Source organism: Phoenix dactylifera, chromosome 12 (genome assembly GCF_009389715.1).
Source record: "Phoenix dactylifera cultivar Barhee BC4 chromosome 12, palm_55x_up_171113_PBpolish2nd_filt_p, whole genome shotgun sequence".
Classification (NCBI taxonomy): domain Eukaryota; kingdom Viridiplantae; phylum Streptophyta; class Magnoliopsida; order Arecales; family Arecaceae; genus Phoenix; species Phoenix dactylifera.
In genome coordinates, this window is record NC_052403.1 from 1,526,544 (window position 1) to 1,540,547 (window position 14,004).

At 36.1% G+C, this 14,004-nt stretch overlaps 1 protein-coding gene across 1 annotated transcript; it reads left to right on the plus strand.

Annotated features, from left to right (window-relative positions):
- Positions 1-536: 536 nt before the first annotated feature.
- LOC103709874 (mRNA cap guanine-N7 methyltransferase 1) lies at positions 537-13,503 on the plus strand. The gene is made up of 13 exons (XM_039132266.1): positions 537-790; positions 926-1,062; positions 1,891-1,959; positions 2,539-2,610; positions 4,823-4,924; positions 5,643-5,699; positions 5,989-6,127; positions 9,099-9,163; positions 9,285-9,335; positions 11,181-11,243; positions 12,696-12,819; positions 12,899-12,960; positions 13,052-13,503. The coding sequence occupies exons 1-13, from the start codon at positions 541-543 to the stop codon at positions 13,148-13,150; spliced, it is 1,290 nt and encodes a 429-aa protein (XP_038988194.1). The 5' UTR covers positions 537-540; the 3' UTR covers positions 13,151-13,503.
- The last annotated feature ends 501 nt before the right edge of the window (positions 13,504-14,004 follow it).

Consider the following 14,004-nt stretch of genomic DNA (forward strand, 5'->3'; position numbering starts at 1 on the left):
GATCTTGATTAGACTGGCCTCAAATTAAGAAGGTTTAGATTCGAGCCCGAACATAACATCAAGTGAGCTTCATATTGTGTGGTGGTACTAGAGTATTTTTGGTGCCGTAATTGGCCCTAAAGTAGAAAACAAGTAGTGGCCATACAATAAGTAAAAAATTATCGGTGAACATGAGGGTTGCAATACAAACATGGAAAAACTATGAGAGATCAAATTAGCCTAGAAGAAGGTTTCATGCTGAGGGATAGTTTGGCTAATTCATTTGATGTGACAAGTTATAGGAGCTCTTTATTTTGTAAAATCCACTCTTATTCCTTATAATGAACCTGGAGAAAGGACTTAGAATGCCCCTAATATAATGCAAGGATATCAATTAGGAAAAGAACTTTGCACCATCTATTTTAGGATGGTAACTTTTCCCATGCTCTTCCTTGCTTTTCTGTTTCTAGGGCACTGAGGTATTGTTATTGTGGGCTCTGACCCAGCCCGGCCCAAATCCGACACGGACCGCTCAAGACGAAGAAACCACTTCCGTTCCCCATGGCCCGAATTCCCGTCTCACCGGTCGCCTCCTGTTCGGTCTCCTCGCACACCAATCTTTCCTTGGATTTTTGTTGGGATCTCTTCCCTCGCCCCGGAAATATCTGGTCCCGTCTTCTAGATTACCATAGAGAGGATTTACCTACTAAAAAGGCCGTCTTTTTCGGTGGAAGTATGAAGCGAGGGTACGAAGAGACCGCCTCCAGCTCCTTCGGCCCGCCTCAATCCAAGTTCAGATCGAACTCATACGGTAGTTTGGTCGAGAGTTACTTGCAATTCCCTAAATTTTTAATTTTTCTAATTTTATCATCGCGAGCTATAGGTTTTTTGCGATGTTTTGAGGAAAAATTGGGATTTTGATGGGGTTTAGGTTTGTGGGTATTAGGTGAATCGCGTAGTGTTGAAGATGAGAGCACGAAGAATGCATTGAGAGTAGCGGAGCATTACAGCGCGAGGTCGAATCAGACTCTGGAGGAGCGTGAGGCGAGCCCCATCATCCATTTGAAGAAGCTTAATAACTGGGTAGGGTTATGATCTACTTTTGATTTTCCGATGTACGGATTGTATCATCTTGCCTCTGTCTCGGATGATGGTCTTTTTGGACTTCATACGTCTCTTGTTTGTTTGCTTAGCGTTCAGATGAGGAGTGAAACAGTGATATATTGTTCTTTCCCTCTAGATCAAATCTTTTGATAATTATGGATAAAACCTCCTGGACTAGTCATATTGGAGCATAGATTACCAAAAGATTGGTTGCCGTTATTTGTTTAATAATTTCCAATATGAGTAAATTGGGTGCCAAAAAGCTGGGCAGGGGAGTTAACATCTTATGTTGCCTAAGTTCTATGCTAGGATACAGTGCTTTGTTTTTTGATAATAACCGCCATATATTATTCTCAACAATCTATCTATTATGGATCAATTCACTTTGCTACTGATATGAGGAATGTTGAATAAATGAAATTTGTTGTTAATGATCTAAGTCCTCTTTCTTCAAGATTAATGCTGTTCGCTGGATGAATTATGTTTAAGTATGCTTCATGGGTTCTCGTTGCTAACTCAATGATACCTATCATGATCACAATTCACATTAAACTTGGATTCTCAAGTCATTGTTTCATATCCCATGTTGTCTATATATTTTACTAGAGCGAGTGTGCATGCGAAAGAGAGAGCGCCTTGTCAGACTATGGGAATTATGCTTTTATGCACATTCCTGTTGATGGCATGTTGTCTTTTTAGTATCTTATTTCCATTGTAACCATTTTGTTATTTAAATTTTGTGTTGTTAGCTTTAGATTCATATTATGCGGCTGATTTCATAATTATCTGTATTTCTTTGTTTGATAGATTAAAAGTGTCCTCATTCAGCTGTATGCTCGTCGGGGAGATTCTGTGCTTGATCTTGCTTGTGGAAAGGTTAGCAGCAATGACATTCGGATACTTACTGTATTTGCAACGTGCCATACTTTTGAGGCATACACACTGATGCACTTGCTTGATCAAAATTTGTGTAATTTTGACAATAAATATTGGGCTTGATTGTATTGCCAATATTTGACTAAAGATTGGTTGCTTAAGGACTAAGTCAGGTGTTTAACCTTATTCCTATCAACTACTTTAAGTAAAGTTATTTGTAATTAGAAATATCAATATCCATGGTGTTTTAAGACACTCAAGGAGTCTGAGCTATTGAGAAAGCTATTTGGTTTTAATTTATTTTCTTTATCTTCAACATTGATGTATGAAAGTTACTTACGTTTTGTGATGGATTAATGTACTTCTTATATTGTAACCATTATTAGCAAGTAATATCCTATTAATATGCAGATAAAGATGAACATAATTTGCTTAACAGATAGTTTTGTGCTCTAAGATTTGGGTGTGCACCTTTGTATTTTTCTATGACAATTCACTGAGAAAAATTTTATTAGACCCACAACCCATGTGCGATTTATCTTTGCTTCATTGATGTATCTCTTATATGTTTCTCTCTAGGGTGGTGACCTGATCAAATGGGACAAGGCAAAAATTGGATATTACATTGGTGTTGATATAGCAGAAGGCTCAGTAAGTACCCTTCTATTTTGCCAGGTCTTCCTGAAAATAAAGTAGTTGAGTCACTGACATGCTGAGTTGATGGTGTCATACCGTTTATCTTGGATAGGTTACTACTTAACTGTTTTGTGGAAATATTCTATCTTCACAATATTTGCCATTTATATCTGCTTTTCCACAAGAATGCAGTTATTTGTTGGTTTCTTGAATCTTAACGTCATGTCTAGACAATATAATCTCGTTGCATACTCATCCATGATTTTGATTTTCTCACCAGTTTGATTTTACTCCCAAGAAGAGTGACTTCCTCGTACTTTCTATGAGGCAGGGTTCCCTGTAAATAAATATTGTTTTTCAACGTCTTGGTTATCTTGCTGTCTTCTAGTGTGTTGCCCCTTATGTGCACCACATTACTCTTGATCAGCTGACCCTGTCATGAAAACTTGATTGATGAAGGTGCACTATATTTTCATGTTAACGAGTTTTGATGAAGTCATATAATGAAGTCATATAGCATGTGGAAATTGCAGGGAAGAACCACATACATTTGAAATGCTGTTGACCTATGAACTCAAATCCTCAACATGGGTGTTATTGAACTATAAATTAAAATCCTCGTTTTGGTAGGTATCCATTTTGCTCTAGAAAAGAAATATTACTGTCTCATATGATCATTGTATAGATGGCAGGCATTTGTTCATAGCATGCATCTAACATTGGCCTTTTTGCATTTTCTTATTATCTGCCTAACATATTTGTTTTCTTATGTGCTTATGTCTCTTTGCGTCTCTGTGTTTTTTCACTTTCAGAGATAAGTTATGATCATGAATTTGCTTCCTTTTCATGTATGCATTTTTTTTTGGGTTTTAAAACAGGTGACATTTATTTAGCACGTGTTTTGGTATATATTATTGTTATATTTTTCAAAAGATTATAAACTTTGATGTCCAATAATGTGTTTTGTTTATTTAGAGAAGGAGGGGGGGGGGGGGGTTGGAAGATATCCATGAACCCTTATTCCAAATATTTTTGTTGCATGGTTGACCCTTCTTCACCAAATGTTCCTACTAAAGCTACATCTACTGTCAATGCAAGTTTCTTAAACATTTCTCACAAACTCCAGTCATGTTGCTTAGATATTTTCCTCTTCCTGCCTCTTCAATACAGATCTTAGCCTCTTCAAGCCAACAAATTTTCAAATTTCACATTATATGCGCAAACAGTTTTTGTTTATAATTCTTGATTGCTTTTTCCTTGATTGTGTGATACTTACTCTTGTTCTGCCACACATGGTCTTTACTCTATTCTTTCCTAATATCGACTCAAGATTCACAATGTTGCACGATCATGTTGTTGCTTGAAGCCTTCATAATGCTGACATTTTGAATCATAAGAGATGGGCAACAATATTTATATCCTAGAAAATTTTCCCTTTAGTCTTGTAACCTATGCTTTGATTTCATAAGCCCCAAGTGCACCACTCAAGAGCCTGTCCATTCGGCTTTGTTTTTTATTTTTCCGTTCTTCAAATATTTAGTGGCCATCAAATTCAATATTTATTGCTACTCCATACAAATTGCATCTGATTATTGTTCTTATGTTTTGGTTTCAGTTTTGATACCCTTGTTTTTTGAAGCTTCCGTTTATAGTTTCAATCAGTATTTAACCTTCTTGCATCAGTCAGCACTCAGCACTGTATAATCTCCACACGATATGTTTTATAATACCTTTTTAATGAGAGTAGCAAGTTGATCTACAATATTTCAGAACATGTTGGCTTAGGACCACTCCTTGATGTTACCCAGTTTGATTGGAAGTTCACTTGCTTTATCATGGTTACTTCCATACACCATCACTGCTGCATATGGTCATTAATAATTTTAATGTACCTTGTAAGTGCATCCATCTTCCTCAACCAAAGTTGCCAAACTACCTTGTGGTACTCAGTTGTGTGCTTTTGCTAAATTGATGAAGACCATTTCTAGGTTTTTGCTTCTTGCCAAATCTTTCAAGTGGTTGCCTAAGCAAGAATAATATTCTTTTTGACCAAGTGTAAGTTATGACGCAAAATAATTCTTCTTCAAGTATGTTGAGGTGTTTTCTTTTATGCTAAATATGTGCACGACCAAAGGAGTTTACTGCATACTATATATTGTTCTGCTCTTGCAGGGTTCAGTCACACTGATATCATAACCTGTGATATTTCTCTCTGAAATGTGTTTAGATAAAAGACTGTAGAACTCGCTACAATGGCGACCCAGACCAACAACAACGTAGGAAGAAGTTCAGTTTTCCTGCTCGCCTTATTTGTGCTGATTGTTATGAGGTAATGATGAATCTCTTTCATATTAGTGATCCTTGTGGGACTCAAGCTCTACATTCGTTGCCATATCAGCACTGGCACACTGCCTGAATGTTACTGCCACTTTTATTGTTCAAATCTTTTCCTAAAAATTCAAGAAAGATGTGTGTTTGATACAAAAGGAATGTGTTCTCTTGTTTACCAGGTTTTCTTTACAGTTCATGAGTTAATATATTATTGTCATTTGATTTTTTTTCTTTCACAGATCACAGTTGCTAAATGAAGAAAAAGTTTCAACAGTACATAGCTTAGCACTTAGCTTTATATTATTACTAGAATGTGACATGGTTGATGCATGTGAGAGGCCACACAGTCACACACTTGAGCTCAGTAAGAAAAGGGAGCAGCACTTGTTCTCTGCAAGAAAGAGAAAGGGAGTAGGGGCATTTTGGAAAGGACAAAAAAAGCACAGTTGAACTCAGAGGGTAGAGTAGCACCCCTGGAGTTATTCACAGAGATAATAAAATTGTACCAACCGTTTGAACTCTGATTTGGTAACTAATATTTTGGTATTATTACTCAGTCTATAAAGATCTACATTTTATTAATTTAATAATGCCACTCTGATTTACATAATAGAAACTAAGGCCAATGCATTATTATTTTCTTAGGGCAATGAATTTAATTTTATCCATAGGAAAAGAAAAGTCCATGCTGATTTGTAGTCCATGCTGGATTTCAGGCTCGCTTGGACAAGTATTTGCGTGATGATGCACCATATGATATATGCAGCTGTCAGGTGATCAATTTGTTATATCTAGAAAAATGTGCATCATGTTTATTTGAAAAAACTACTGGTGGGTGCATTAGTTTGTCAAACTCCAGACATGTTATCTCCGCATATTGATAGTTTACGATATCATTTGAAATGAAATTTGCCATCAGCCTCGTGCTATGCCTGATCAACTAATAAAAGGCTGTACTAGCTGTTTAATGGTGTTGTTATATTATGATTAATGGCTCTAGTATATTTGATAGATTATGATAATAATCTCTTTTTGGTTCCATTGGCTTCATAAATTTTGCAGTTTGCCTTACATTACTCATGGTCAACTGAAGCACGCGCAAGGCGAGCCTTGGCTACTGTCTCTGCCTTGCTTCGGCCTGGAGGCACCTTTATAGGGACAATGCCTGATGCAAATGTCATTATCAAAAGGCTTAGGGAAGGTATTCACCTTCTAATGGTTTTTTTGGTATTTTATGGTTACAAGTTTTGCAACTTTTCTGGATCTTTAATGATATATCTCAAATGGAATTATGGAAGAGCTATGTTATTAGGCACAACCTAGTTGATTAATCCATGTTAGTAGTATGATTCTAGTAGAATTGCTTAGTTATTAGCTCATCTCTATCTTTTTTTCCCCAAATGTTATTACGAATTAAAGTAGCATTTGTCATTAGAAAATCAATTCAATGATGTCATCCTTTTCAGACAGAAATCCTGTTACACCTATCTCTCTTGAGCTGAAGGTGCTATCAGGAAATCCTAAAAGACAGTCATGAATGGCATTCTATTGAGCAAATCTAAATGCTTTAATTGACCCTAGATAACAGGATATTCTGTTTAATTTCTTCAATTTTTGATTTGTTGAGGCATTGGAAAACAAAGTTGGTTGGTTTGGTTTATTTTTCTTCTGACTAAATCCTGAAGTCAAGGTATATGCTAAATAATGGTTGAGAAGTATTGATCCCCCATACAAAATATGTGTCAAAATTGAAACTTGCTTCAGGGTGATGAGACATAGGAGATGCATTGTGGGATTGTAAAAACTTTGCCATGCTAGAAACTAGTACTGTAAATAGGTGCAATTTTGTGCTAAGTATTATATTATACAAAGTATTATATATTTAGAAAATAAATTTTGGAACATAACAAATGAGGATTTGGACCTGATCTGACCTGGACTCCACAAGTCAGAATGTGTCAATGATTTAGGGTGTTGGAATCTCAAGCTGTAAAGGCTTATAATATATCATATCGACAAACCTGTAAAAAGTACAAAGTGAATTTCTAAAACATATTTAAAAAGCATTTGAAGAAAAGTATGATCATAATCATTATGTAACCCTTGACCAGATTAATTAGGTTCAGTTTTTGAATAATATAATTTGCTGATTGTTCCTGCAAAGGGGCTAAGGGCAACTTTGATTCTATCGCAAGCTTTTCAAATCTCTGCTTGCAATTTCTAATCATGTTAAATCAAGCTTTCCTCTCCTCTTTGTTGGTCCTTGTGAACATATTGTGGCACCTCGCTTTATTGGTGCCTCTTTGGATTTCCATTATACAGGCACATACCATCTTAATCAGTATCACCTTGTCGTCCTCAAATTGGTGCAACCCTATACCTCCTATATGCGTATTTCTTAATTTAGCATTTCTAGTTTTGCCACTCATCTAACCATGAATAAAATTGTCAAAGAAGTTACCTTTTTTATTCTAAAAGATTTTACTGTTATAACAATAAAATTTTCTATATTATTGATGACCTAAGTTTTGCTTGCCTTTCAAATAGATAGAAAGATGATGATTCCTAGAACCTTGATTTCTTGCTCTTGTCAAGAAACGTTAAGACATGCAGGCTCTCATGTGTATCTATGCAATAGTAGCACTGCACTGACCAAGCTGGTTTGCAGCCATAAAAAAGTTGAAGATATGAAAGAATACAGAGGAGAATTTTACAGCTAATTTATGCGGGAAAATCAACTAACTGGATTTTTTTTTAAGAAAAGGGAGGAGATTTAAGTAAATTTCATACATGAAGTTTCAATGGAAGAAAAATTGGTATGCAATGAAGGAAAACCATTAGAAATTCGTATTGGACAAATGAAGCATATGCATGATGAAACAGTGTCAAATCCATCGACTGCATGCAAAGATTTATAAGCTTTTAGCTTTGGCAGGCCTCCATCAGTATTTGCCTACCCACTTTAAAAGTATTTTGTTATTTTTAGAGGAACCAGATACATCCAGAATTAAACCCGTAGGGTACATTATTTCTGGATACTTCTGTCTATGCAATATGTTCTGTTTTTGTTTTTTTTTGTTTTTTTCTTGCAGGGAATGGAGGGTTTTTTTTTTTTTTTTGGGGGGGGGGGGGGTGGATTTTCTTTGATTGAAATCTTGGATGCTTACTGCCGTATTAAACCCACAAAGCAGCATATAAGGTATATGTTTACTAGAAAGGGGTTTCTAAAATGCACTTCTGCCAGGAGCCTTACTGAAATTTAAGTCCTTAGTCAAAAGAGTGAGCGCATACATACTTCAAAAGAGGATGCCTACGCATGCATCTGTTAGCGATAATTGATAAGATGCTGCTTTAGATAAAGTTAGGAGAGAGTGTGTCTATCTCAAAAAACTGAACTGTATCCATCCAAGGAGGCTAATATTTAAGAATCAATTGAGATACTTTTATCACAGTTACAGCTGAAGTTAGAAGCAACTTAGCAAGGATAGATGTTGTCACAAATGACATGACCTTGGTAGGCTATGAAGGGGATTCTTCAGGGGTGGGGGGGAGGCTTCTTGATTATTGGTAATTCTCAAGGTGCTAGCCATCTGAAGGTTTTAATTAGTTTCACTTCACATTGCTGCATATTAACTTGGAAAAAAAAAATTGCTATTGGATTTTGCTCACTGCCTTGTGGATGGATTTGTGATGCTCTCCATGATGAGAACTTAGAACATCTTGATATAGAGTTGGTCAGTCAGAAATTTTTTATCATAGTCGTAGAACATTGATGTCATAGTCATGAATATTCTTGACCCTGATGATTTTCTAATTTTTGTTTGAAACTATTTTTGGATGCAGATTTATTCTTGTTTGTCTTTACAAGAGTCATTCCCTTTGGCATGACTGTGATGACTCTGCTTGCATTTCTTGTCAAAGAAACTATTGTCTCATTTATTCTATTTGCAAGTACTTTTTATGACTTGACATATGACCAAGCATGTGTACAACTGACACAACATCACAACCTCTCTGAAGAAGACCTTTTACTGGTCTGGCTTTTATTTCTCTTTCTTGCTTTAGTGGTTCTTTTATAAAATGCTCTCTGTTACCTGTCACTAATCTATTATTTATGTCTGCTACCAAAAGTGAAATCTATTGTTTATGTTCTCTTGCTGGCTTTGTTGCAGCTGAAGGACTGGAATTTGGGAATAGTGTTTACTGGATTTGTTTCGATGAAGAATATGCTCAGAAGGTGAACTTTTTTTTTTGAAGTTTGCTGCTGATGGTTTTGCTAATACTACTCTGGTCTTTAATCTTTTATAATGGAGTTCTGATTTAGAATATTTTCCTTTCTTTGTTTTGGTATGGTTCAGAAATTTAAATCATCTAATCCTTTTGGCATCAAGTACAAGTTCCACTTAGAGGTAAAAGAACAGAGCTCTCTCTCTCTCTCTCTCTCTCTCCGCCCCCCTCCTCTGTGTGTAAGTATGCATGCACGTCGTGTGTGCAGGGAGGGGGGCGCAGGTGCATGCATGACAATTTTTTTGTTCATCTGCTTCATTAATCTTTTTCATGATTTATCAAGCTCTCTGAATTTGTGTTCTGTTATGTCTTCTATCATCAATGTTCTATGCCATACAAATGTGCTTTTTTGCATATACTTTGAACTTGTATATATACGAACTAGAGTAGATAAGCAGCTACTTTATTAGGACAGGAACCGACTTAAGAGGTTTAGTAAGTGGGCAAATTTTGTTTTTCAAATTAGCTCTCTTGAGATCTTAGTACGACTAGTTCTTAAACCTCTGGCATATATGTGTTGACATCTTAACTATCGGTACCATTCCTTGACATGACCCCTTCGTTTTTCATTTATTTTGTAATATTCCATGTTGCCTATGATACAGTGAGGAACATAATGTTGAGAGAAAGGAAGCTCATTATTGATATATGTCCTTTATTTGAATAATTTGGGCAGAGTTATTAAAAAAATCAATCTCCAACTCAACTGCCAGATGTTGGAAAAAAGAACCTATATCTACTCTAGTCATTTGTTGCTTCAAGCACATGCTTTAGAGTTTAACATTCAAATTCTTAGAAGTTTGAATTGAAGAGGGGAGAAAGGAAGGTTTGATGTTGGGAAATGCTTTAGTCTTTTATATAGATATGCTGATGGGTTTGCCTGCTGGCAAATTTTGTATTTTCAGTTGGGTAGTCAGCAAATCCCATCAAAAATTTTGGACCTTGACCTAGATATCCCCCTTTTGCATCTCTAATTTGATATAGTGTATACTTATGTTCTCAATTTTTAAATTGCCTAAGCAAATGCAGCAGCCTCAATGATAACTTTCTCAAACATTTGTCATTTTCTTTTAACATCAGTATAGCACATGATATTATATTTTGACTCATGTTTTATTTTACTCGGTAATTGCAATTTGTCACCTTTTGACAAATTGGTATCGCAGTACTATTCCAATTATGTACATTTTCCTTTTCTTCTTTCTTTCTTTTTTTTTTCTGGGGTAGGGGGGCATGCAGTTAAGTAACTTGATTGGACCAACAGCCAACACAGGCATACCTTGTAGAGAAATATTACATGCGACAGAGAATTATATATAAAACTATTTTTTGTCGTTAAAAACTGAACTTCAATAATTAGCTAGAAAGATCTGCAGTTAGTGGTTTCATGCAGATAAATGAAGTTTGTTGCCATATTTTGCCATCTCTTCTCTCTCCCCCCCAACCCCTTAATTCTCTGTTATTCATTTTGCACTATGCTAGAGCTTTTACAATTGCATGTTCTCAAGCTAGAGCATCATATTTTTATTGAAAAGTTTGTCGACCGACTTGGTTGAGTGTAAGTCTTTAGATTTGGTGGGTGTTTTTACATCTCACCTTTCCAGATACTTTGAGACTCTCTCCTATGTGATTAGGGATTGTGTGATATCCAGTGTCCTCGATTTTTCCTGTCTATACATTGCTGGCTTTGTCTACCCTACAAATCATATATGTTGCCTGCTCTGGCAGTTTTGTATTTTTAGCTTGCTTGAACATTGAATTTTCCTCTTAAGAATTTTATTGAACTGCTTTAATCTTGCAATCTGAAGTTTCCAATTTCCCAGTTGTTCATTTCTTTAAAGCAATGCTTGGATTGTACTTAAATTTTACACATTTCCATTTTTTAAATTTATAAGTCAAAATTTCCCCCTTTTTTTTCCAGTTTAACTGCATGGGACCATGATATGTCTAACCGGCTTTTTATGCAGGATGCCGTTGATTGTCCTGAGTGGATCGTCCCGTTCAATGTCTTTAAATCATTAGCAGAGGAGGTATGCATCATCCATATTTCTCAGTTATGATCTGTTGGTCTGTTGTTTATGTGGTGGTTGATAATTTATTCTCGATTGATTACTCTAGTTGATATTCAAATTTATCTGGCATATGCTATCATTTATTTTGCTCAGTGCATATGTTAGTTCCTTATTTGAAGTGTCTTGTGCAATTTATAATCTCTATATTATACAAAAATGGTCAGTAACACAGTCTGCCGTACTCTCACAACGTTGAATCAATTTTCTTGCATGTTGGTTGAAATAGCTTGTGAATTTTAACTTGTAGAAGGCATATCACCATTCACCTCCCACCACCAGCTAATCAGCGTCTTATGATTGCTGAGGTTTAGGCTGACCATATTGTATACCCTTGCCAGAGTTGGATTTTTTTTTTTGTTTTGTTTTTTTGGGGGTGGGGGTGGCAAAGCAGAGAGAGAGAGACAGAGAGGGAGGGTAACCAAGATCAAATAAACTATGATCATAACGGTCAGCCAAAACTATTGAAAACTAGTGCAGAAAAATGTTGAGGAAGATTTCCCTCAGAAAAAAAAATCATGATTTTCCAGGGACCCTGAGTTCAACAACCAGTTGGCTAGCTGGATTCCTTTGAAAAAAGATGTGTTGCTTTAAAAGTATCTAGGAAATTCTGGATCTTCCAAATGTCCTGCAAGAAAGGATTGTTTGATGGACAATTCAAACTTGGGCCTCTGATCCTGTTAGGGAGTCGCCTTCCAACCATGTCTCGCTAGCATGATGCACGAAGTAAACAGTTTGCAGTACCTCCCATGCCACCTGCATTTCAGCTGAAGGGATGGAGGAATTATCCAACAGATGAGAACCAGTAGATGCTAGCTGCCCATATTCTTCTCTTAGAATAAATCCAGTATCACCTTTTGTTCCTTTATTAAACTATGATTAGAAGAATGAATATAAAATATTTGCACGGTACTTGTTTCTATTGTTGATTGGTTTTGCATTTTTTTCGTCTGGAACTGCCAACTTCCTTCTCTGATTTCCCGCTTATTTATAGTTCTAATACTTGGAAACATGTCAGACAGAAGACGTTTTGCCAACCTTTTTTTTCCAATCTTGCATCAAAGTGCAGTGGGCCAACATAGAGAATATGTAGTAATGTGGTATGTATGGTATGTAGATAGTTATTCTGTGAAATTATGTTTAGATTTAGCACTTCAAATCTATGTGTTCTTAGCTTCAATATGCACAGGATCAGGGATTCATATTGTTATATTCATAGCATATAACACAATATCAAGTATCAACATATTTTATCATTTGTGGATCAGATCGCACATTTATTATCTTCAGTCATTTTAATCACCCACCTATGTTGCAAACATGTATTCCCACACAATCTGTTGAGTGAGTGATGTGGGTTCACCATGATAGATCCAGAAAGGTCGCTCAGTTTTCCATCTTTATGCTTTGCAGTATGATTTGGAGCTTGTTTTTGTGAAGAACTCCCATGAATTTGTAAACGAATACTTGAAAAAGCCTGAGTTTGCTGAGCTCATGCGTAGGCTTGGTGCATTGGGTGATGGAAACCAGGATCAAAGTGAGTTTTTTTCTGCACTTGACTGCAACATTAACTCAATTTCCTTCGGTTAGCTTGAACTAGGCATTGAATCGTGCAGGCACTCTATCACAAGATGAGTGGGATGTAGCATACCTGTATTTGGCATTCGTGTTGAGGAAGGTAACTCAACAAAGTTGTGTCCATTATATCACCTAACTAATTCAATCCATGGAACACGAAAATGATCTTTTAATGGTTTTTTTTAACTCAGCGAGGCCAACCACCTACTAGTAGGAGGAACAGCAGCATAAATAAAGGAAAGATGTACATATCAGACGATGACATTGAGTTCATCAGAAATGGTTCCTGAACCTGTTTTTCCTTATTTTCCAATCTGTTGGGGTCGCATGCAGTATAATGATTGCTGTATCCTCCATTCACATACTACAGAGAGTTGGAGCCTACAACACAGTACTTAAAAGGAGCTTCCTGACAGCTAATAATGCAAGCTAGCCAGAAACTTCACTGAACCTAACCTGGTTTAACAGCATTGTATTTTGTAATTCAACTTTTCCTCCTGAGATAAATTGATGATAAAGTTTCCTTGTTCTTAATGCATGGCTCATAATTAGATTTTATGTACCACAAGGGAAAATCAGAACATAATGATGAAGCTTTGAACTGGTAGTGTTGGCCAGTTCCTGTTTTTTTGTCCTTTTCATATTTCCTTTCCTCAGCAGTGATTAGAAAGTGTAGTTGAAATTTAATATTTGTTTCTCTTTGAATTTTTTCGAGTCTTTATGGGCTCTTTGAAATCAAGGACATGGGAATGAAGATAAGGTCACAAGCAAATCCTGAACTGTCGTGCCATATCATTTTTCTCAGTAGTTTTTGTTTTGTCTTTTTTTTTCCCCTCCTGTTTTGGCTAACAATTATTCTTCTAAATATTTAAGTCTGACTTGATTAAAACTTGTCCCAAATCTAGATTATGCGTAATTTTTAAGTCCTCAAGCTAGATTTTGTTTTCTAGAGGGAATGGATGTTGTTGTTACAGCCCGGATGGTACGGGTGTGAGAAAAGTCGGGCTCTTTTTATTGTAATATTAAACCAAAGCTCCTGCTTGGTCATTTCATATCTCTAGAAATCAGGTTTTGCTTCGAGAGATGAAGAAAAGTAAACCTTTTGCTAGTGAAAGTGTTATCATCATTATAAAAAAATGAGTGG